Source organism: Zootermopsis nevadensis, unplaced genomic scaffold, assembly GCF_977971745.1.
Source record: "Zootermopsis nevadensis isolate Lab colony 2312 unplaced genomic scaffold, Znev_1.0 Znev_ptg000002l, whole genome shotgun sequence".
Lineage (NCBI taxonomy): Eukaryota > Metazoa > Arthropoda > Insecta > Blattodea > Termopsidae > Zootermopsis > Zootermopsis nevadensis.
Genome location: NW_028259134.1, coordinates 450,430 through 476,034, shown reverse-complemented (window position 1 = coordinate 476,034; position 25,605 = coordinate 450,430). Strand labels below are relative to the sequence as shown.

Genomic DNA, 25,605 nt, shown 5'->3' with positions numbered 1-25,605 from the left:
TTCAGGAAAAAAAAAACATGCAACAGGTAAAGTTGATTCAACACAATGTGGCTACAAAACACATCATGTAGGATATAAAAGATGACATTCACTGAATGAGGGTGTGCGCCATTCCACTGCCAACTTGCATAGTGCGCATTGTTTACTTGACTGCAAACTCCTGACATTTCCACATCCGGTGGTACCGCGTTTCAGTGATCCTACTACTTGTTCCGTAGTGGCACGCGTTTCAAACTGTTGCACATTTTTCTAATACCCTGTAAATGAAAGCAGTGAGGATTTCAACTGAACTATGCCTATGGGCTTTCAGAATGAACAGAATTGGCATTCACTGACTGCTTATTCAGTAAATGTGTTCTTCTGCAGTTGTCAAACTATTGTGTTTTTCCATAGCAGTCTTGTGTTTCCATATGATTTTTATTTTGTCAGTGTCGATTCTTAAAAAAATTGTGTTCATCTGTTTGGCCTAATTTGATTGTACATTCATAAGTTACTGTAGTATATGTTAATTAAATTTGAGTTTGGTAATCATCTGAAGTAATGATTTTGTCTTTCAGGGAGGTTTGTAAAAATGAATATATCATTCCGTTGGGTCCAGAGTTAAAAGAATTATATGAAGATCCTACAATGGACCATAGTCTATGCTGCCTAAAAACAGAATCAGTAAGACCGCAGATGAATATGACAGACATTGCGTAAGTACATTTTTAAATTATTGTAAGAAGAATAGAAATATTATTAGAATTCTGTTTTGCTAATAAAAGGTTGTTAAACTTGTTTAATGTAAGAGTGTATTAATTATTGACATACACATTTTGAAGTTATCTAATTATTTGTTGTAGTAGATCTAGGAACATTATTGAATGCAACATCTGTTTTTTAAAACTTTGTATTTTTCTTCTTACAGTGAGACAGTTGACAACATCAAGAGTTTGTACAGCCCCTACTTCCCTCTTGACGTGGTAAAGAATTTTGTAATGACAGCTCTAGATGAGGCTGTTCAGATCAATCAAGTACACAACAGGGATCCCATTGGAGGCAGTAATGAGAACCTATTCCTGTAAGTACAACTCTTTTTGTTGTGTTGTACTCTGTGAAAAAGGAGAAAATATGTACACACACACGCGCGCGTGCATGTAAAAACTTTATAATGCTGAATCAGGATTACATTTTTTTGATATTGGGAAGTTTTATTAAAATTTGTTGTCATTTTCCAATTTTGGTTACAATTGCATTATATTAATGGACACTTTACTGAAAGATATCCATGCATTTCTGCACATGAAAATGACTGGGTTGGGAACCCCCAGTCTACCTTCCTGATTTGAATTTATTGAAGTCTGTGATGTGATTGGTTCTTATTCTCGCAGTTACAGTTGAAACCTGTTTGTAGTAAAGCAACAAATTGGATAAAATATTTCTTAAACTGCATGTTTGAATACAAGTACAGTGATCCCTTGGTTCCACAGGGTCCAATTTTTATATTAATGATAAATTTTTAATAAATGATATGTATTGTATCATATGGCCAGTCAGATTGCTTCTAAGTCGAATATTTATGTATTCAATAAATTCAATTAAAGATAGTTTTTGTGGGACCAGTTACAAGAGACTACTGCATATAAATTGTATAAACTTGGGCATTTGTGGAATGGTTTGATTCAATTTATTCTTTATAAAGAGCTGTGCGTGTACTAATGAAAATGTTCAATGTTATTTCAGGCCCTTGCTGAAATTGGCGGACCGTTTGTTGCTGGTTGGTATGCTGACTGATGAGGATGTTGTTAAGTTGCTGATCATGATTGATCCAGGGACTTGGGATGAATCATTTCAGAAAGGTAATTTTTGTATGTGTATAATAATTTGAGATAAACGCTACCTTAACCATTCAGTGCTGGGAAGAGAGAGCATTTAAATATTAACCTTTCTTGGCCTTGCATTATGGCTTATGTGCATTCAAGCTGGCCACTAGCATACAACTAAACCATTAATGTTTTAGGTATGACCTTTAAATTCCCGTGGTCTACGCACATGTACCGGTTTAAATGGAATATAAACCATGTAAAAGTGATCCTTGTTACAAAATACAGTGTATTTATTGCATTTTTAAGCTTAGAATGTCAAATGAAAGCTATATTCTTGAGACTGAACCCATTTTCCTGAACATAAAGTTTTGTAAAAATCTGTCTTTATATACATAACTACTTTACATTTATTTTCAGTTATTTCAGGTTTCTTTAGCCCTGAACCCTCAGTTTTGTAGTCGTGTTGTATGACCTGACTGTTCTTGCCTCGACACAGGGTCTGTGAAGTTATTTTTAGACTGAGTTAGCTGTATGAATAACTTTTAATCTTTTCCTGTCAATTCAAGATACAAAAATTCCCACATTTTCCATGATGATTTGATATCTGAAATTAACTTTAATCACATTGGAGGGAGTGAAATGAAATTTATTTCCTCAGGTAGAAAGAAGGGCTTTGATTCAAATTCTGCGCAGGCTCCTGACACTAGCTGGAGCAGATTGAGTCACAGCTGAAATAATCTTTGATGAATCTTACTCATTCACATGACATGTGCCTGCGAAAGGGATACCTGTGTGCCTTGTGCCATTTTTACTTTTCTGATTTGAAACTACTCTTTGTTGATAAACTGTTCTGTAACCAGACCACTGACAAAGAACCCTGATAAAGACTAATCATTTTGCTGTGAGGCTTGGCAGGCCAAACATTATTACTTCTTCTTACATTCAGAGTTTGTTGTCCTGCTGCTGACAATATGACTGCATCTTGACAATTTATTGGTAAAAATTGTCTACATGATAAGTAAGTCACTGCAAACATAACAGTGAACAGAATTACTGTGTCACGACTGTTTAATATGGTCTTAAATAAATAAAAAAACCTACTTCAGTGGTACACTAAGCCAGAATTTATCTGGATGGATTGCTTGTAAGAATTTTGACAAAATTTAATTGTCTGTATGTACCTGCCTGTCCCAAATTTCAGTAAAAAATATGCTCATATATAAAATGTGCCTTGCAGATGGTAAGGATGAGCATAAGAAGGGCTTGTTACAAATGAAGATGGCTGAAGGAGCAAAACTTCAGATGTGTTACTTGCTTCATCACCTTTGTGATATTCAGCTTCGGCACAGAGTGGAATCCACCATCGCCTTCAGTCACGATTTTATTGGTGATCTTCAGACTGTAAGTTCTACTTCTAGACAGTAATAGCCAGAAAACTATAATTTATTCGAATTACATGCCATAGTTTGCTGGTTCAAATTTCTATTTAAAGCAAGAAATTTGCATTCTTTAAAATCATGAAAGATGTCAAGTTTTTTATGAACCTAGCGTATAAATTACAAACTACTCCATTTTCTAAATAATTGTCTAAACTTTGTACACAAAATACCGTTCTTAGTACTTGGAATTTAGAGTGAAAGAATGTTTCAAGCTTATATTGAAATGAAGTTTTAAAATTATCATAGAAACACTGACTAAACTAAACTGAAGTAATTTATCTTTCTGACTGATTAAGTAACTGCTTACAAGTTATCAAGATTACTGAAACCACGTAGTTTTTAAGGGGACCTTTCGTGAAAATGTCACAGAACGTTAAATATATTTTTCAGTGGGAAGAAAAATACTAAATTAATTATTTCTTCATTACTTGTTTGTTCTTTGTGTAGGTTTTACTATTATCCTGTTGTCGTTAAACTTTAGAATGATATTGAAGCTTCGTAGTTAAACAGAATAAGATGCAATTTGTTTGACTTAAGTGAGTGAGCCTTCAATAAATTTTTTAAGAGAATCGAATATTAGAATTATAATAAGAAACCTAACTCTCTGTTTCATCATATAGCTCAGTCTAAGAAGGGATGTTACTGTGGTTCTTACATAAGATTGGTCATAGCAAATCTTATGAGTAATGTGCTAGTTTCATTTTATTGTTTCCTATAATGTTTTTTATTATAGGATCAACTGAGAAGATACGTTGAAATCAAGCAGTCTGACTTGCCATCAGCTGTTGCAGCTAAGAAGACCAGAGAATTCAGATGCCCACCTCGAGAGCAAGTAAGTGCTTTCGTACTTTCAGTTTTTGCTGGAATTCTTTCTCTCTAACAATTCAGCATGAATTGTATAAAACAAGCTAGAACTGTTGGTCACTATGGATACTGTTCGGAAGTTAAACAAATCTTGTCTTGCAATATACTTTTTTTTCAGGACTAAGACATTATTCAGAAGGTTTGTTTTATTTTATGCCTTGTTTTAATTTTATATCCATTACTGATGGAAAGGTATGAACTTCAGTTGAATATACATAGCTGAAGTCTGTGAATTATAATTGCTACGTAAAACATTTATACATGACGCTAAACAGCGTATAGGACATGTTTCAACATCTGAGCTCATATTAATAAATAAAATATAGGATTACAATATAATGCCATTCATCCACTCACACACATCCCTTTCAGCCTTTGAAGATTAATCATAAAATTGGAGAACATAACTTGTACAAAAATCATTGTTAAAAAGATTCTTCATTTGACAGAATTCTAAATTTGTGGAAAAATTGCAGAATAATTGTGTTTTATTGATTTTTTGCAGATGAATGCAATTCTTGGCTTTAAGAACTTGGAGGGAGAAGAGAGGGAGAATTGCCCCTGTGGAGAAGAGCTGTCCGAGCGTCTGGCTAAGTTCCACGACAGGCTTATGTCCTATGTTTCACTAAGTGCTCTGCAGGAGCCTGAGGAACCTGAGGTGAGGTGAAGATGGTGTATTGTTTTGATGTAAGGGAAGTCCATATTGCTGTGATAAGCTGTCAAGAGTGGTCAACAGTTAAGAATTTTCATGTTTTCTTCAGGAACTCGCAGCAGATGTGGCGAAGTCTCGCCCATTCAAGCGTTTATTTAATTTTATCAACGCTGTGAAAGAACTGGAAATAGAACCCAAAGAAGTAGAAGAACCTTTAAAGAAATCACCAGAAGGTAAACTGTTAGTCCTAAGTCTTATTACATAATCCCAGCAATGTGTTAGGGACAGTTTTAATGCTTATCATGAGCTGTGATTGTTTTGGTATTTATCATTATTTATTATCCTGTTTAGGTGTGTTTGCAACTTTGAGGAACACCTTCTAAAACCATTTCAGTCCATTTGCCCATATTCATGAAACAACTCAAGAACAGAATAAGTGAATTTTGATTAAATTTGATAATTTCCACATTATGTAGCATCTTGAGATTAAATTTTTCCTTATCAAATATCCGCATGATGATAATTTGTAAAAGTGAAGTAGTCACTGTGATGTGTTGTGTTAACTAAAAAGAGGGGTTCGGTTATTACGAAGGATGGGAAGGTTCAAGGATACTGATATGTGAAAGGGATTGGAAATGAATACGAGTAAAAGAAGGAAAGAAGGTATGAAATGGTTTAAGGAAAGTAAGAAAGAGAGATGGGAGAAATGTTTGAAGAAGATACAAAAGGATAAAGGAGAAGAAGAGAGAGAGAGGGATTTGGATATGAAAGATTCCCCATTGAATTTAAATGGGCTTTTTACTAGTTTTATTATATCTTGTTTAACCATCTTATGTAACTGTTACAGAGGTTTTCAGAAAAATATTAATTAGTACAATTGTAAGGTGGGCTGAAGAGTCTCAGATTGAAACATCTAAGCTTGTACGAGAAATGTTCAGGTAAGTTGACAGTTATTGTTTCTTCAGACACTTTTCCTGTTGCCGGTTGCCTCCGTGACACAAACCCTCTTCCACGCGTCCCTCTTGTTCATGAATATTTCATTTTCATTTCATTTGTTTCCTCTGTTTTATTTTCTTTCTTTATTCCAAGAATTGCTTGCTTATAATGCAATTATGCTTAGTAACTTGATTCTTCTGTGAAAATTTTTTAACCTGCTAGTATAACTAGGCAGTTTATGCTCTTGGTTCTGCAAATGTGTTCCATTGGAAAGTGTTTAAATTGAAGTCAAAAAATTCTATAAATATTTTTATTCCTTAGACCAGTCCTTTGGTTCCGTGAATCAAGTTATTGTCACGCGAAATAATGAGACTTATAATACACTAGATGAATATTCTACTTACTGACACTGTCTTAATAGCCCATGGTTGATAACACTTAGTGTCAATTCGTAATTCATAAACTGAGTGGATGTCCAAGCAAACTTCAAAAAATGATTTTAACCTATTCACGGTATTGCAGTATAGCAATGACATAATGGCGAAAGTATGAAGTCAGAAGGCACGTACATCCTTTAAAATTTCCGTGTGGGAATACAGGATTTAAACCCCTGTACTGCAGGGCTGTTAGGCTTATTTCAGCTCCTGGGGTAATGATTTAGCGGTGTGTTAGCGTGACAAACGACCATCTGAATTGTACATAAGCTGAGACATACAGACAGTAGAGATTAATGTTGACGACATGACTAAAGGTTTCTGATCCCCCCCAGAATCAGTTATGGTAACTGTCATATGTGGTGTTACATAACACTCATTCTCCTAAAGTTCCTATTATTTGCAAGATACGTAACATTGTACTTTCATGTACACATAGCCATTTTTTTGAAAAAGTCTAAGCTATGAATTAAGCATTGTTTAATATTTCAGCTTGTTGGTGCGACAGTATGACAGCATTGGTGAGCTCATTAGATCATTACAGAAGACATACATAATTAACAGTAAGACAAAGGATGATGTCGCTCAAATGTGGGTTGGTTTGAGTCAGATAAGATCTCTGTTGCCTGTGCAGATGTCGCAAGAGGAGGAGGGCCTGATGAGAGAACGACTATGGTAAGTTGGTTTCACCAGTAATTATGGTGATTATTCTTATTGTTGTTTATTTTTTCTCAGTTTTTCTCCCGTAATTATACACAACAAGCCACGGTGGTCTAGCGGTTAGAACGCTGGCCTTGTAATCCTGGGGTCTCGGGTTAGATTCCCGGCGGTGCCCGAATTTATAACTTGCGTTGGGCAAGGCCGTGGTCTAGGCAACACGGAGTTTTCCTCCGTGGCATCCCAACAATTACTCCATTCACACACAGAAGAAGGCAATGGCAAACCACTTCTGGATCATCTGCCAAGAACGTATATGAACAGGTCCCAGTCCGAGAAAAGGATGGAAGGATCCTGTTCATATGGACCTGTCCTCAGACAGAACACTAAATAAATAAATAAAATAAATTATACACAACTAGTGGACCTGGCAGTTTCCAAATAATTTCAAGGGTTAAAAAGAGATATGATTGATTTTGTACAAAAGTAATGTAGTGTAATTAATATTCAGAAAACTAAAATTATATCTTTCACACTTGAGACTAAAAGTATAATTTTAATTACTATGTAAATGATGTTTCAATTTTCCATTTTGACTGTATAAAAGATTTTGGAGTTATGTTAGATAGTAAATTGTGTTTTTACTTTTATGTTGTCCCACAGTGGGAGTAGAGATAATTGTCGGAACACATTTTTGCACAGCAATGACACTGGGTTACGTTAGTGCAAGGATGACATAATGCCGTTATTGGAATGTGTGCAGCAATGACGCACTTGAAGTGGTGTGTAAAAATTATAATGAAAAGTTTATTATCTGTTATAAAAGATGCCACTGGGGTCGTATATTCTTTCCAGACTACTATTTGAACATTCGTAATACTGAATCCATTATTATGTTAACTACTGTACATTGTTCTAAATGCACTTAATATATATTATTTTTTAGGAAACTGGTGAACAACCATACATTCTTCCAGCATCCTGACCTGATTAGAATCCTACGTGTCCATGAAAATGTGATGGCAGTGATGATGAATACTCTTGGCAGACGAGCTCAGGCCCAGTCAGACACCCAGACACAAACTCAAGTCACGGGACAAGAAGGAGAATTGCCTCAAAAGGAGAAGGTTGAAATTCAGTACCACTTCTCAGTATTTGTTTAGCATGCAAAGGGAACGTATTTCATCCTTCTTTTAACCCTGTTATCAAGCTTCTCACGTCTGTCTACATATCCTATTATTCAGTGTGACCACTGCTGTTGTATACCACTGGAATCTGCACTGAACAGAACAAAGAGTGCTACCATGAAAACTTATGGGCCCTGATATATACACAGGTTGATCCTTTAAGGAAATGGAATATAACAATATGGCGGCCAACAGAATGTTTTGATTTGATGTTTTATTTCATCTAAATGATGACATGTAAACGCATCTAAACGTTTCTTATGAAATACTAGTGTCTGCCTACTAGAACTGCATGCGTATGATGTTGTTCATTACACTGTTCCATGTCATGTTGAAAATACTGCATTTACTCCCATAATTGACTTATTTGTTCATATCTACTTATTACATGTAACAGTTGATAAGACAATTGCATGTTTTTCCCATTTAATTATCAAAATGTCATACAAAAATGAATTATAACACTAATGGAATTGACGGTGGTCATCTTCTGGGTTGCTGAGTAATCATTGCCCTGATGATCGAGGCAGCACCACCTCTCAAACGTCAATGAACTTATGCCAGACTACATGGTGCAACAACCGATAAGACAGCCATCATCATGCTTGCTGCCATGAGAACCTCAAATCTCACTTAGTAATGGAATTGTAAAATATTTACTGGTGTTTTTTCTCTGTACAAATTAGTAAAGGACACTAATTTAATTTAATGTAAGTTTTATTTTATTTTTATCTTCACATTTTTGTATTGTTCAAATCAGGACACCTCTCACGAGATGGTCGTAGCTTGTTGCCGATTCCTGTGCTACTTCTGCAGGACTTCTCGTCAGAACCAGAAGGCTATGTTTGACCATTTTGCATTTCTTCTGGAGAATAGTAACATTCTTCTCTCGCGACCATCTCTGCGTGGCAGTACGCCTCTGGATGTGGCTTATTCCTCACTCATGGAAAATACTGAATTGGCTCTTGCACTTAGGTCAGTACTCTTGATTAGCCTTCTGCCTTAATCTTAAGTTCCCTTTCATGATACAGATTGTGCCATGAAATATGGCAGATACAGATTAATGTATTGCTTAGTGAATGATTTAGATTGTTTGGATTCCATAGACAGCATACTGTGACAGTTATTTGAATATAATTATTTGAAAATTTGCCATTCATATGATTCTATGTGAAGCATATACTTGTTTTTCAGAGAACATTACTTGGAGAAAATTGCCATCTATCTTTCCCGTTGTGGTTTGCAATCCAACTCTGAGCTTGTTGAGAAAGGATATCCAGACTTGGGATGGGATCCAGTGGAAGGAGAGAGATATTTAGATTTCTTGAGATTCTGTGTCTGGGTCAATGGTAATTAAAATTCTTATATCTTTTCTGTATGAGAAACATATGTAGAGCCCTATTCATAGATAAAAAGGTAAACTCTGATGACCTTAGTTAACATTATCTTCTCTTCCATTTGTATGCGAATTCTGTTTTTGCCTTCTTTTTACATACCGATTTATTTAATTGCATACTGTGAACGCATTTATTGCAAATATTAAAAGAGCATGATTCTGTTTAATTTTGATTAATTATACCAATGTATGATCTGAAGCTTTCATGGTGAGTTTGTATAATGAATTCTTCTTAGACCCTAGAAGAATTTATTATAATTTATGGATGTTTTCTACAGTTTCATTTCATAAAACTTCTTTATTACATATGACCAAATTAATATGAACAGACTTTCAAAATATGTTTTTAAGAATAATTTTTCCTGCATCTAGATATTACAATGTGGAATCCTGTAGATGTGCTAGCTGTACATAAAATAACTTACTGTAATATTCAATCATTCACAAACCCACAATACAAAGGTCAAAATTATATGAATAATGTATTTTATTTGTAGGTGAGAGTGTAGAAGAAAATGCTAACCTTGTAATCCGTCTTCTTATACGTCGACCAGAGTGCTTAGGTCCGGCGCTAAGAGGAGAAGGAGAAGGCTTGCTGAGAGCTATCATGGAAGCAAATAAGGTTTGCTCATAAGTTCATCATATCAAGCACATATACAGCAGTCAATGTTAAAGCATTAACAGTCTTTAACGCCCTTTAACTAGTAATATAGCTCTTTAAATCTGTTGTATTCTGGTGATACTTGACATTTGATTCAAATTACTTTATATACTGTTATAGTGTTACATGCAGCCACAGACATGATCTACTGCAGGGGTTCTCTACGTCTTGGTGCTTGCGGCATACTTGGGATATATTTTTTTAGGGGCACAATTTATAATAATTCTTTTCTTCAACAGAAATTGTTTTTAACAAAGTTCATTACCTTCAACCCAACCTGTGTAAGAACTGAAGCTGCAGAGTCTGAAATTTATTGTGGGGGTAGGAAGTGACAGGAAAAATTTTGAGTAACTTTGGTGTTTGTTGGTGGGTGTTCTAGCTGTTATTGTCCAAAAATGTAGAAATTTTCACAGTAGTTCTAGTCTTTCTCTCATTATGTTCCCAGAACCTGCTATAGCTATCACTCTTTTGATGTTGAAGGCTTATGAACATCATCAATGGGATGATATGATTTAATAGATTACAGCAGAGAGTAATGATCAGGTTTCAAAGTGAAGAAACGAAAAGAAAAGAAAGAGGGAGCAGAACGCTTACTTGAAAATCTGTAGTTTATTGAAAATTTGTATCATAGAGAGCAAAATGTTCTGTGCAGGGCTGTTTGTTGTAAGACCAGTATTCCAAGATGCTAATTATGAAATTATACAATTATCACATTTTGGGTGTTACAAACCAGAATTTACACAGTTTTTAAACATGAATATCCAGGAGTTAATAGGGCCTATTAAATATAATGACGACTGTTTTGTATGTGTGTACATGCTTGAAATATCACTCCCCTTGAGTGAATCAATATGTATACATTGAGAATGTTTATGAAAGAGAAGTGTCAGATTTGTTTTATATTTTGTTGGTATTGTGGTTCTTTTGGTAATCGGCGAGTTTCTGTCATTCCAGATGTCAGAGCGCATTGCTGATAGGAGGAAGCTGATGGATGAAGCAGAAGGAACGATGTCCATATTACAGTTTGAACATCCACTGCCTGAGAGCGATGAAGATGAAGACTACATTGACACTGGATCTGCCATTCTGAACTTCTACTGTACTTTGGTGGATTTGCTGGGGCGCTGTGCTCCAGATGTTTCTGTTATTGCGCAGGTTATTTAACAAAATTTATGCTCTTTTCATAAAATACATTAAATGCTCATTTCATGGTGTCCTGTTAAAAGTAGTTCTCTTGTGACCTGTTACGGAAAATTCAGTGTTTCTGCCTTTGTTGGTAAGCGTCCGTGAAACTCCTGTGCTTTCAGCTACACAATTTTTCTCTTAACAGAGTAATGTTAAACCTGTAACTTATCAGGTGGCTGATAGCACATAACACATTATTTCTAAATGATGCATCTTATATTTTTAAAAATGGAAAACAATTCAACAGATTGTATTATACCTTCATTAAGGAGAAATTTTTACAGACTAGTAGTGTCACCTTACAGCCAATCTGGAAATTTTTTTAATCACACGTTATAAACTGTAAGACCAGACACTCTTGTTTTGAATGTTTTACGTTGATACCTATGAGGATAGGAGATTAAAATGTCTGTCTGATGAAAGTTATATTTTCTGACAAAGCAGTATTCCATGCCTTTGACTGCAAATAGGCATAACTGTTAAATTTTTTGTCTAGTCCATTTAACATATACATACAACATGTAAAAGTTATTTGTGAGATATATATATGTAGTGAGCACTCACACGCACCAAAATGATAATTTTTCTTCACATGTAACATGAAACTGCATTTTGTATTAGAACACACTAGAAAGCTTTGCATCTACAAAGCTTGTGGGACAGGTTAACATATCTTTCAGTAAGATGGTGTACCCTCATGTTTTGATAACGTGCTCTGTAGCAAATACTGAATGCCAAGATACTAAATACCTGATTGTGAGAACCAAGGACCAATTTCTTGACTTCTCATTTCTTTTTCTTCTATGGCTCTCCGGTCCGTGTTCGGTCCATGGCCTCCTCAATTCACCTCTTCCATTCGGTCCTACTGTTAGGTCCATTCTATCCGAGGCTTTGATTGAGGTTTCGAAACATCTTCCTTTTTACGGTGCAAGGTTGTTAGCCTTGCGACCAACCCCCAACCTGGAGGACCAGGGTACCTGTCTTAGTCTGACCTCTCCCCCTCGACCAATCTGGCTAGGGAGGCCCTACCAGTAGCTCTGGGGGTCACTGAGGTACTCGAGCCCCACCACCACGAGAAGGTGCAGCTACCATTAAGTGAGGTGACTTCTCATTTACCTGATCTCAATCCATTAGGTTTCTTACTTTGAGATTGTGTACGGGATAAATGTTCTTCTCAAAACAATGTCTTTACAACAATTAAGAGGAAGAATAACAGAAGCTACAGTTACTATGCCAAGAGCAACTAACTGGCAGAAGTCAGCTCTTAGTTCAACATGGAATGAGTGTAACAAATACAGTGACATCTCTGTAAAAAACATGCCGTGACTTATTTACATTGTCGCAGTTGGTACCACGTGTCGTGCGCATTTTGTGGTATGAGAAGTGACAGATGCAAAGAAATAGAAACACCAATTACTTCGGTCTTAGAGTTAAAATGTGAAACCTTTGAAACAAACAAAATAAAGCTATAAGACAATTTTTTATATCTGATATATAATTTTGCTCAGAAACTGATAGTAATTGCTGAGTGATTACAGGATGTTGAAAGTTTTGTTTTGTTTCAGAGATATTGCTGTTTTTGATTAATAATGAAAATCAAAATACAATAGGACATACGTTGTTCTCTTCAGTCTTGGTCATGTTAGCCTTCCTTATCCCTTCCTGTCTGTCAGGTTGAAGAAATCTATTTCTGGAGTATCAGGATCAATGAGCGAAATTCCACTGCTTGCAGTGATAAGATGACAGTGAAAATTATGCCTAGCAGACACGACTTACAATTTAATATAGACAGTTGATGGTTTGGTGTGATAAAAAGGTGTGTATGTTGCTTAATCAGGTCTTTGCTTGTTAATGCCCAGGGCAAAAATGAGTCTCTCCGAGCAAGAGCCATTCTGCGGTCGCTGGTGCCTCTGGAAGACCTACAGGGGGTGCTGAGTCTGAGGTTCACCCTTACAAATCCTGCAGCAGGAGAGGAACGGCCTAAGAGTGATATGCCATCTGGTCTCATTCCTGGCAATAAACAAAGCATAGTACTCTTCCTGGAGAGAGTTTATGGTATTGAGACCCAAGAACTGTTCTACAAACTCCTGGAAGATGCATTCCTTCCTGATCTCCGTGCGGCGACTATGTTGGACAGAGTAAGCTGTTTGCTGTACAGTTAATTAATATATTTTATTTTTGAAATCGCAAATGATAGCATTTTTATTTGTTAATAAAGTTGTAAGTATTATAATTTTAGAAATGATTATGGAAAATTTTGTTCCCATAGCTCTTTCAATACTAAAATCTTAAAACCATTATTTGTAATTAATAAGTTTGTCATATATATTCCTGTTCTCTGTACTAAAAAGCGCCAATTCTCATGTCGTCTAACATCAACACTGATCCTTGTCCTTGAAAAACAGAAACATATAATTGGAATTATGGGTGCGGAAACAGTAACATTTCTTATGAAGTATATCATGATAATTCTATAATGAAAAGAATATTTGTAATTATGGCTGAGTTGCTGTTACAGTATACACCTTAACTGGTTTCAAAGATTTTCAGCTGTTAAACCATATTCATTAAGTTCTGCTTGATTTCAGAATGATGGCTATGAATCTGACATGGCACTGGCAATGAATCGTTACATTGGTAATTCCATCTTGCCACTCCTCATCAAACACTCCTCGTTCTACAATGAAGCTGATAATTATGCCAATTTGCTGGATGCCACTCTGCATACAGTGTACAGACTGTCCAAAAACAGAATGCTTACCAAGGGCCAGAGAGAAGCCGTGTCAGACTTCCTTGTGGCTCTTACCAGGTAAGTATCATAATTAAGTACGCTTATGACAGTCAGATTTAATTAAAATTGGGTGAAGTGGAAATTTGTAAGAATGATGCACGGCATGTTTCTGTTGCCTCGCCTTGTTGGTTGAGCCTTTCTTATGCAACCTACTTGTAACACAGCAAGAGCATACAGAGAAAGACGCTGTCAATGCAGATACATCGCTCTGAAGAACTACTGGAGAGAATTTAATTTTGTATAAGTGCAACCTGTTCACAGGCAAATATGTTTTAGAGGTGTTCTAGTAGTTAGCACTGACATAGTATTTAAATAGTCCTGGGTTCATTCCCAACCACTGTCACTAAGAATTAAAAAAGTTATTGAACATCTGTCTGCATAATCAGCTGAAGGTGGGAGTAGAGCCAACTACTGAAAAAATCACGTGTGTTGAGTGTACCTCAGGCATGACCAATGTCTAACACAGTATTCCTTTAGTATTTTAGCGGTATTAAACGTTCATTTCAAAGATATTTGGTGTACCATTTCCAAAGTTTTAGGAAGATTTTAATTTTAATGTTATTATACAAAATATGAAATGAACAAACCTGTGATTTTGGACTTTGCTTAGTGGCTGATACAGTGTTGATGTTGATAGCAAGGCAAATAACTCGTGCAGTCATACATATGAATGAACAGATTTTTTGAAATGGGAAGCACAATGTTACAAAGATGGTGCGGCGATGACAATTTGTCTTGATGCTGGCCAACAGCAAATACATTCTCAGTGTCACTGATAAAGAGGATTCTAGCTGCAAGTATGCTCTTGGGTTACCAGGTTCAAAGGTCGATAGGTATGGAACCTGAATTTTATACTGCTGTAGAAATGTCAGTCGTGGATTAACATTTGTTGCTGGAAGTATGCTGAAATTTTTAAACACTGTTTTCTTTATCAGACAGTGAACACTCCATTTCGTGTTTAAAACACCTATTTCTTACAATATAATTTCTATTACAGCCAAATGCAACCAAGCATGTTACTAAAGTTACTGAGGAAGCTTACCATTGACGTTTCCAAGCTGTCAGAGTACACCACTGTAGCCCTCAGAGTATGTATACATAGTGTGAAATGTTTTTTCTTCATCATCATATTTTGGGGAAGAACTTGTTAGTTATATGCAGATTCTTGACCATTTATGTTACTACTACATAAGAATTCCAGAGTGTAAATTCACGAAAAATTTATTTTTGAAGAAAAATATTTTTTATGTAAACTGAAGTCAAGTAAAATGAAATAAAATAAAATAGAATATACGTTATTTTAATACAACCATCAAAACTAATCTTTGTTGTCTTTCGTTGTTATAATAAAATAATTTATAATGAATATACAGTGAAAATGGATTTGGATATCAAGGTAATAAGTAATTTCTGCAACATATTTAAACAATTTTCTTCAAAATTTTATAAATTATATTTATCACAGTATTAAACAAAACTTAGACTCTTATAATTTTCAACTAACTTGTGTTTTCCAGTTGCTGATGCTGCATTATGACCGATGTGCCAAGTATTACGGTTCTACTTCAGGGCAAGGGATGTACGGCGCATCCAGTGATGAAGAGAAGAGGTTGACCATGATGCTGTTCAGCAACATCTTTGATTCTCTGTCCAAAATGGTAATTTATAGTTTCAGAATTTATCATCTGTCCATCATACTGTTGAGTGCATTCCAGTAGGATGTGTGTGTCACCCTACATAGGCCTTTACTTGGAGCCACTTTATAAAAGTTATGACACTGTTCACAGTCTTGTGCGTTATTCCTTCATGTTTTATGGCTGTTTTTTGTTTTGTAGTTATCAACCCTATATACTGAGAAGTTGTATCAGGCATTCAAAATCTTGTCAGTGGTATGTGAATGTAAGCCACAAAGAATATTAAAAGATGCCAGAACAAATAATAATCCACTCATGTGTTTGTAGTTTACCATTGGTTGGTGAGTTTGAGGTGGGTTAAACCAGAACATTATAATTTTTTAATATAGAGTCTGACCTATATTATGCATTTGTAGTTTGCTGCATGTAAAGTTTACAGTGGGTGAATTTGAGGGGTGGGAGTGGTCGTAGATGAGAATGCTATTGGAAATTTTGAATACAGGAACTGACCTATGTGATATGTTTGTAGTTTACCATATCTAGTGTCTGTAATCCGCTTGGTGGTGAGGAAATGAGGTGGTCTGTATATTTTGAGGGTAGTAGACCCATAATCTGATATATGTGTTCCAGTTATGCTAGTGAGAAGTAGCGTAAAACTGCATTTCTCTCAACAAAACACAGTTTTCTTCTTCCCATATTCGAGCAAATTTTGAGGAATAGAATAGCTACTGGTTGCGGAGCTAATTCAGAAGGTCAACTGTGATGAGTTGAGCTCATCTGACATTAGAAGGGAGCTTGTAGTCTAGACTGCATCCACTAGTATTTATTAGTATTTGTTTGACAGTATTTACATGCTGTGAAGATGTTACTCAGCTGTATCAATAGCAAATAGACAAAGTGTTTGTTTATCTTAGGATTATGATCCAGAGCTGTTTGGAAAAGCGCTTCCATGCTTGACTGCCATTGGTTGTGCCTTACCACCAGACTATTCTCTGTCCAAAAATTATGATGATGAATGGTACAGCTCAAAGACAGGAACAGATCCTGATGGTCCGTACAACCCACAGCCCATAAATACCAGCAGGTATCTATTGTTTTTGCAAGTTTCTGTTCCACAGTAACAACTGCAAAAGTTACATGTTTGGACACCATTGTAAATTATTAGACATTATTTTTTTACCTTAATTTTATACATTTCTACGACCCGTTACATTCTTTCGACACATGCAAGGGCAATGTGACAAATAGTTCTGTATCTTGGGGATTTCGGAAGATGAGCTAACGAATGCCATAAATAAGTGAAAATCTTATAAAACATTACTATAGAGAGAGTAAATAAAAAAGAATGTGATGGGTAAGGCATGTAGCTTGCATTATGTCAATACCGTATGCTTACAACATTTTTGTTGAAAATCTAAAATTCATAGACCACTTAGGAGACCTAGGGAAAGGTAGGAAGATTTTTTGAAAATAAATCATCAAGAAACAGGGTTTCAGGACATGGACTGGATCCATCTGGCTCAGGAGAGGGTTCAGTGGCAGACTGTTGACTGGTATGAACATGGTAATGAACCTTAAGGCTCCATAGAAGGTGTGGAAGTGGAACGAAGTGAGAATTAGTTTCTGAAGAAGGGCTTCCTTTCCTTGGGTTAATTAATTATGGAGACTTTTGTAAGTTATGTTTCCAACATCTTTGTTTCCACAAGTGGTCAATGTATAAAAAAGTAACTTTTTTATTAAATTTGTATCTTATATGCGTCATGTTTGTGTTTGATTAAATATATTTATTTTGTACAGTCTATACACAAACGTTTGAAGTTTATTGGTGTTGTAAAAATTATATAATATTAAAACATTTTATTGTGTAAAATCTAATAGTTTTTAAAATATTTTAAATTGATAAAAACCTGAAGACGACGGTATTACCCGTCGAAACATGTCGTTTTAATAAAAGCGCTAAAATCGTATTTACGATTAAGAGCGCTAATATAATATTTTACACAATAAAATGTTTTAATATTATATAATTTTTACAACACCAATAAACTTCAAACGTTTGTGTATAGACTGTACAAAATAAATATATTTTTTATTAAAGTTGTATACTTGGCCAAAAAGTAAATATAAACAAAACTATGGTCAGAAAATCTCAGAGACCAAATAACATATGAGACAACAATATTAAAACTGATCTTAAGGTAATCGGCTGTGATGTTGCAAAATATTGTGACGAGAATTTTCCACCTAATACGTGTGCCGCAAGATCTCCTCTCTCCCCACAACACATCTTGAGTGACATTCTGCCAGCTGGCAGAGCAATGCGCTTGCTTAGGTCTAGGCTTTTGTACCCCCCTCTGCTTTCTCAAAAATTGTAGTAAGTCCATTTGCAGAGTAGGGAGAAGTAAGTAGACCAGTAAGTAGTAACACCGTTTAATACTGAGAAACATTTCTAGTTGATGAAAAGTTATCTTGCAGTGGCATGAGCAAAGTAATATTGTTAAGTTAGTGCCAGATAAGATCATGAACATTTAGTGTAATGTCTTGAATCAGTGGTTCTTAGCTAGTACAGGCATCACATTGTGTTCATGATCAGATGGTTTGGGCAGGAACCACAAATTTAGATACTGTATTAGTTAATATGACTTTTCTTATAATCAGTTTGATTCTTTCTTATAATACATTACAGAAAACTGAGAATATGAATCATTCCTTGGCTAGGTTATTTTATATGCATTCTCACAATTTGATGGCATGGATTGAATTCTCTCATGTTATGTTTTGCTGTAACTTTGTTTCAGTGTGGTTTTGAACAATGATCTCAACAATATTGTCCAACAGTTCTCAGAACATTATCATGATGCATGGGGCAGTAAGAAATTGGATAATGGTTGGGTATATGGAGAGCAGTGGTCTGATGCGAATAAAGCTCACCCTCGCTTGAAACCATACAGCATGCTGAATGACTATGTAAGTAAAACTGTAATGGACGCTTCACTATGACATGTAAGATTATATTTCAGCTTCTAACAACAAAGAACTCCTACACTGGGAGCTTAGCCCAATCAGTCAGTTCCGTTACCTTCCATTCTGTCAACTTATCAGTTCTCCTAAAGGCCGTTTTCCAAGAGATGTCCGTACAAAAGTTCTGCATCCATTCTTTGCCTCACCAGCTGCCCAGAATTCACTTTTATAATGCAAGGTGACAAATATAAATCATTGTATTAATTCTAAACTAGTTGTACAGTTGATATCATGGAAACTTCTGAACACACATGAATCTGTGTATTATGTGGAAAATATTTTCTAAAATAAAGCTGTTGTCTTATATTCAGGAGAAAGAACGTTATAAGGAGCCAGTGAGAGAGTCCTTGAAAGCCCTGCTTGCTATTGGTTGGACTGTGGAACACTCAGATGTTGAAGTACCATCAAACAATAGAAATTCCACAAGAAGATCTTCCAAAACAAGCCCAGTAAGAATCACCTTTAAGTATTAATTCATTTATGATACAGTATGCGCTCTTATTTCACCTCTTCCAGTGCCCACAGAAGTGTGACAATTCAGCACTTGTTTTAGCCCTTAAAGCCAGTATTTATATATCCACTAAGCTAACACTGTGACAGTATTTAAATGGCCTGTCAGTAACAAATTTGTTACATACGAAGTGTCAAGTTTTTCCCTCTTCCAACCCTGCAGTTGTTTCAATAGAAAATTGCTCACTAACTTGTCTTTTGCGTCCCTCACAATATCTGCTTCACTCTGCTCACTATCTGGTGGTTTCTCAGCCACAACACTCTTTTCATCTTCAGCACTGTCTAATTCGCTCACACTACCACAAATCCTAATGTCTCTGTTAACGGGTTCCGTCATTTCCAAATTCAGGCGGGGTGAAAGGCCAGGATAGGCCGTGTTGCTTCCTGGTTTAAACAGCAGGAGTGTCAAGAAAGCAAAGAAAATGCCTCGTGTAAAGTCGTTTCTATGAACAAGCCGATGGAAGATTTGGGAAGTGCAATGTTTTGAGGACTCATGACCTAAATAGTATAACAGAAGTCAATAGAGAGATGATTTGTCATGGGCAATACAAGGTCTATTCAGAGCTTTAATAATAATAATAATAATAATATGTAATAATTTTCCATTGAACATTCAACTATGTTTCTTTAAGGTTGATAAAGCTACACCATTTAACTACCACCCACACCCAGTGGATATGACTAATCTGACACTAAGCAGAGAAATGCAGAACATGGCTGAGAGGCTGGCGGAAAATGCTCATGACATCTGGGCAAAGAAGAAAAAAGAGGAGCTAACAACTTGTGGTAAGAACTGACAAGCCAGTGTGAGATTGGATAGCCTGATTTATGAAACCGTATTACCCAGATTTCAAAAGTGCATCCTCTGCTGTTTGTAGATTGTTGAACGTCACAAGAAATTCACTTTTTGGTCAATCTCTGTTTACCCTTTTAAAGACTTGCCTGATATACTAAGTTTAAATGTCCCACATTAACTTACCTATCTTTTCTGTGATGCCAGAATAAATTTGGATTTGGTCCACGAGGCTTCATGAATTTTACATAGAACATATGGTCTTGACTTCCTTAAAAACTCCCGACCACCAATAGCCATTATACTCACAGGCGGTATATGAAGATATAATAATTTGAGATACCAGTATGTCTGAGAAAGATGTGGACAGTAAAGTAGTATCTATAGTGGCTGCCCTGGAATTTAATGGCTTGAAACATTGATAAACTTGAGTTCATTCTGCAAGTTCCTTATTTTTAATAAAAATTTGTTCTTCTTGGACATAAAAGAATGTAATGTTTTGTATGTTGCCTACCATAAAAGTCAAACTTCATGTTATTTTTCTGAATTGACACAGATACATGGAAATCTTAGTATTTCGTTAACTTTTTTCAAACTTAGAACTGTAGTTGTCTCCTACTATAACTATTTTATTTACTAACTGTTGCAGTATTAAATGTTATATATTTAATATTTTACTCCATAAATCATAAATAAAACAATACTGTTAAGTATTTGGTACTTTTATCTATATTTATATTTGAAGATTTTGGGTTTAATTACCTGAGGTCAGACTGTTCTTACATATATATTTTCTTGAAGTTCTATATAGTCCTTCCAGTTGAATCCTGTGACAGTTGCCTTAAAATTGGCCACAATCACTTTCTTCCATATCCTCCTCCTCAACTCATTATCCCATAACCTGTACAGCTGAGAAAAAACTATAAACTAAGAAGCAGAAATATCCAACAGGAATGCACTGTGACTTTGTTTCCAAATTACTATCCAAATTATAATTTTGAGGATGCAACTTGCACGTAAAGCCACTAGCATTATTGTTAGGAAGTGTAAATTAGCTTGAAACTTTTGTTCTAACAAGTCTTGAAATAAAAGACTTTAAATAAAATTTTAGGCATTATGCAAGAGATTCGAGATCTTTGTTCAACCTGTTCTGCAAATATATTTATCACCATAAAATAAAACTAAATTCAAGATATTCAGGTGCTACATGGACAGAAAAATATAGCATTTTTATTATATCTAGTCTCAGCTTTTAAATCCTAATGAAATGAATAACTGAACTAAATAAATAATTTTGCTGGCGTATAGGAGGGGCCGTCAGTCCACAGTTGGTGCCGTATGATTTACTGACTGACAAGGAGAAGAAAAAGGACAGAGAGCGTTCACAGGAATTTCTGAAGTACCTGCAGTACCAAGGCTATAAGTTACATAGGTAAGTAATTCACGGAACTTAATCTGGCAATTTACCACCTTTCTCTACCTTACTTTCAGGCTTGCATAGTATTAGGTATTTATTACTTAAAATTATTGTGTGAGACTGAAGTTGACCTGTCCCAAGTATTTTCTGTGTATATAAGAGAAATATTATTTGTTGAAAATTAAGATTTTTATAAAACATGCATAAAACTATTAAAAATAACTGAATTAGAAGGTGACTTATGGACCTGGAGTTTATCTTCTTGATGCTCCATTACCAGCAAATTACTTTCATAACATTATGCAGAAACTTTCATGTAATTATCCACTTGTGAAGATGACACACATCTCACTGCACTCTTAACGAACTATAGAGCAAAGGCCTTCTTGAGAAGATAACAGTTTTCTGAACTAATAAAGAAATTCCCTGTCTGTTTTCATGAAAGTGTTTTCCTTTTTCTTTAAACTTTCTGTTTTTAGTCACCAATCATTTATCATTTTTCAAGAATGTACAATATCATATTGCTAGTTGTGTTCTGTGTCAGTTTATTTTTCTATTTGTGATGGGAGCACATTTTTAATTTCTTTTTCTTCAAATGTTGTTCGAAAGAAAACAGTGTTTTGTGAAGACTTTTCTTAATTATTTAAACTGTACTTCGAGTTATTTCGTTTCTTGAAATGAATATGATATTACACAAAGAGTCATTGTTCTTTTTTCAAATAAATTCTTAAATTCTGTTTATATTGTATAAAAACTTTATATGACGTTAATATCACAAATGATTCTTCTGTTAAGGCCAATCCGTGGCGGTGGAACTGAATCAGAGCAGGCTGCTGCAGGAGCTTCTGTAGAATTGAGGTTTGCGTACAGCCTGCTTGAGAAACTTATTCAGTACCTGGACACGGCTTCCATCAATATGAAGCTTCTCAAACCATCAAGTACTTTCAGTAGAAGGAACAGCTTCAAAACTTCCACTAGAGACATTAAATTTTTCTCAAAGGTACTTAATAATTGTATAAAAGATACTTGTACCTACATATTTTATTTGTACTTTATTAATATTTTCAATAGCTAAGATTATATAGTATCTAACGAGAGGATTTGACTACACAGAAAACAAATTATACAACAACACAAGCAAAACAGTTCTCTTTCACAGTGGCAGACATTGGTTTCTAACAGCCTTAAATTTCCCAACCCCCTTCCATTCATCGCAGTTCCAGGGGTTGTTTTAGTGGCGCACAAAGTTTTAGCAAGAAAACCAGCCAGCTAGACTGCATCTGCTGATGGTAAATGACTGGCATAGTGGATTTTAATATGAAGAATACTTTTAGAAAATGCAGTTATATGTCTCAGCCTGACATCTATAACAATGTTTTGCTCTTTGCATTAAAATTAATCATGGATATCACATTCGGTATGTGCCCTAACTAATCCATGTAAGCCATGAAGTTCTATACTGCCTTGTTTCTATAATGTTACGTTAAAAAGTGTCTTCTCAGTTATTTTGTTTTGTAGCGTAAATGGTATGGTTATTATGACATAGATTATGAATTACTTACGACGTGGGAGGAGGTAGTCATCTGTCTTTAATATTTTGAAATTTTATTGGGGTTAAATATAAATTGTTCCTCTTTTTTTACAGGTAGTGCTCCCATTGATGGAAAAATATTTTAGCACTCACAGAAATTACTTCATTGCTGTAGCAACTGCTACCAACAATGTAGGGGCCGCATCTTTGAAGGAGAAAGAAATGGTGGCCAGGTAAATAAGGTGTTTCAAGAAAATTAGTTGAGGTACAGGTACATTGTGTTGATATGCAAGAGTTTGACTGACAAGGATTTAAGGTTTTATGAACTTTCAGTACCTTCATGTATTAACTTTACATGTGGTCAACTCTACTGGTATTTAAAATAATTTACTTACACATTACTTACCTGTTGCTTTATATCAGTATGAATCTTAGTCTCTGAAGGAAGAACATACCAAAAATGAAGTTCTGAGGGGATTATGTGCACCTGAGAGAGATGAGGTAACAAGGAATTATTAAGTATCACAGCCAAATAGGATTCCTGCTTCATATTTGGGAGATCCTACATTAAAATCTGAGCCTGGAGACCAGGTTCATGGGGTTTCTTTTAATCTTTCCTGGCAAATTATGTGGTGTTATGTGCGTCAAAAGCTGTGCGTTATGCCTTCCACATCTTCTTCATTGTAGTAATCGTCATTTCATTCAGTGTTTCCAAATGTAGCAAGTTCTTCACTTATTTGATTAAAACTTTTAAGACCCACCTGAAAATCCATCAGTCACTGTGATAAATAGACAAGTCTGTCTTCAGATACATTTGGATGCAGTGAAATGTTTAGTTTTTAAGTTTTTTTGCAATCATGTGGAGCACTACTAAAAGTTCCCTGTCTGTCTCTCTGTCTGTACACATGAAATAGCTCGATAATGGACAAACGAAGTTTTATTGAGTTTGACGTTTCAGAATTTTGTAATAAATTGTTGTGCCATATCAGTTTCCATTTAAGTCAGACTATTTTAATGACCACATTTTACAAGAGCATAAAATATTTTGTATTGTAATCTTATCAGAATAGATCAATAAATTGAAACACTTTCTTCGATTTTGTTAGCATCAAACCATAATAATAAATAAAATGTGAAGAAACGAAGTCTCAGATGAGCTGAGACTGCACTAAAATCAGATTTGTTTTATTTTTTTTAGTTTTGGTCCCTGTTAAAAAATGACTTTAAAACAGAAATTTAATTTTGTTTTAGTGTGTATAATAACAATAATTAGTGAAAATCTTAATATAGATTGTAATTTTGTATATAGTTCTGACTTCAGGAATTTGAATGGTTATAATCTAACAGTGAATAGTTTCATGTGAATTTAAGTCTGGAAAGATTTCATCATAGTTATAATTATTAAGTTTAGTTAACAGCTTTATTTTCGTGACTCATATCAATGTAAATGAGTTATCAGATAGTTTAATATTGTGTGTGTCCATATATACATACATATGTGATTCTACAAAACTGTTTTCCATTCTGATTTTGTAGTTTGTTTTGCAAACTCGCCAACCTACTGCGTTCCCGTCTGGCAGCATTTGGAGCCGATGTGCGTATTACTGTCAGATGTTTACAAGTATTAGTAAAGGGAATTGATGCCAAGTAAGTGTTTGATTTTATGCTAGTGTTTGATTTCATATGTCATTTCTTTTCTTACATTTAACACATATGACCTTATAAATGTAAAGGTTAATGAATGTTTTCATTCATTCCAGCATACCAGAAACAATCATTAGATTCATGCATTATTCATATTTCTGTTCTTATATGACTTTGATTTTTGACCAGACCTCTTCAGAGGGCTTTGCCAACAAGGCTTACTTGCTCCCTGTAGCATGATCCCCCCCCCCCGCCCCCCAACTTGCTCTCCGTACTGTTCTTTACTCCACTAACTTTCTTATCATGCTTACTTCCAACTACTTGGCCTCCTGGGATTGGCTACCTCCAGGCTTTTCCCTCATCCCCAAGGCTTTGCTTCCACTTCCAAAGACTTTGCTTCTCAGGCCTCCTTTTGTGTGCCTTGCCACCATGACCCCCCCCCCCCCTCCCCAGGCCCTGTCCTCCGTCCTAGGCTTTATCTTACTTTTTTCTGCTTACTGCCACTTAATTTAAAGTGGCATAGCTTCATAAGATTGCCCACATCTGGACACCACCCTCCTCCCAAGGCTTCCTCCCCTCCAAACATTCAAAATCCGTGGCTTTTCTCTCCCTTGGCTTTGAAACCCGAGTGCTTCCATCATCCTGGGTTGTCAGACCACCCTGGGCATGCCACTCTCAGAACTGCACCATTCACAGTGCTAGGCCACCTCCAAGCCTTGAATTTCTTGAGGACACACCTGAGCTTTCCCACTAGGTTTGACACCCCTGGGGTTTTAGCATATAATCTTTTCCCAGGGCTTAGGCCCTGTACTTTCTGCTCCCAGGGCTTGAATAGCAGACTTTATCCAATGATCTTGGCCCATACAGGGTTGCCACCAGTATTCAGTTTGTTGTTATCTATCGCATCTTTCAGCTTAGAATGTGCTACCATCTATCTGTGTTCTTACAAACTACATGTTCTTCTGTACGGTAACTCAAGAATGGCTAATAGTATTTTCATGTAATTTGTCATCATCATTATCTTCAGGGGCTGGGCCTTTGGGTCCAT

At 35.6% G+C, this 25,605-nt stretch overlaps 1 protein-coding gene across 5 annotated transcripts in view; it reads left to right on the top strand.

Annotated features, from left to right (window-relative positions):
- The window catches only part of RyR (Ryanodine receptor), a 127,474-nt gene that overhangs the window by 55,003 nt on the left and 46,866 nt on the right, over window positions 1-25,605 (top strand). For all 5 annotated transcript variants that reach the window (XM_087357335.1, XM_087357330.1, XM_087357331.1 and 2 more), the window contains 26 exons: window positions 558-695; window positions 908-1,060; window positions 1,723-1,838; window positions 3,043-3,206; window positions 3,978-4,076; window positions 4,614-4,766; window positions 4,870-4,993; window positions 5,608-5,698; window positions 6,623-6,805; window positions 7,734-7,914; window positions 8,735-8,949; window positions 9,169-9,323; window positions 9,868-9,992; window positions 10,986-11,186; window positions 13,076-13,354; window positions 13,805-14,025; window positions 15,005-15,095; window positions 15,525-15,665; window positions 16,556-16,725; window positions 18,440-18,608; window positions 18,974-19,111; window positions 19,805-19,958; window positions 21,274-21,397; window positions 22,178-22,382; window positions 23,028-23,146; window positions 24,450-24,560. In XM_087357335.1, coding sequence (XP_087213461.1) covers window positions 558-695; window positions 908-1,060; window positions 1,723-1,838; window positions 3,043-3,206; window positions 3,978-4,076; window positions 4,614-4,766; window positions 4,870-4,993; window positions 5,608-5,698; window positions 6,623-6,805; window positions 7,734-7,914; window positions 8,735-8,949; window positions 9,169-9,323; window positions 9,868-9,992; window positions 10,986-11,186; window positions 13,076-13,354; window positions 13,805-14,025; window positions 15,005-15,095; window positions 15,525-15,665; window positions 16,556-16,725; window positions 18,440-18,608; window positions 18,974-19,111; window positions 19,805-19,958; window positions 21,274-21,397; window positions 22,178-22,382; window positions 23,028-23,146; window positions 24,450-24,560 — 4,020 coding nt within the window. The remainder of the gene's footprint in view (window positions 1-557; window positions 696-907; window positions 1,061-1,722; window positions 1,839-3,042; window positions 3,207-3,977; window positions 4,077-4,613; window positions 4,767-4,869; window positions 4,994-5,607; window positions 5,699-6,622; window positions 6,806-7,733; window positions 7,915-8,734; window positions 8,950-9,168; window positions 9,324-9,867; window positions 9,993-10,985; window positions 11,187-13,075; window positions 13,355-13,804; window positions 14,026-15,004; window positions 15,096-15,524; window positions 15,666-16,555; window positions 16,726-18,439; window positions 18,609-18,973; window positions 19,112-19,804; window positions 19,959-21,273; window positions 21,398-22,177; window positions 22,383-23,027; window positions 23,147-24,449; window positions 24,561-25,605) is intronic.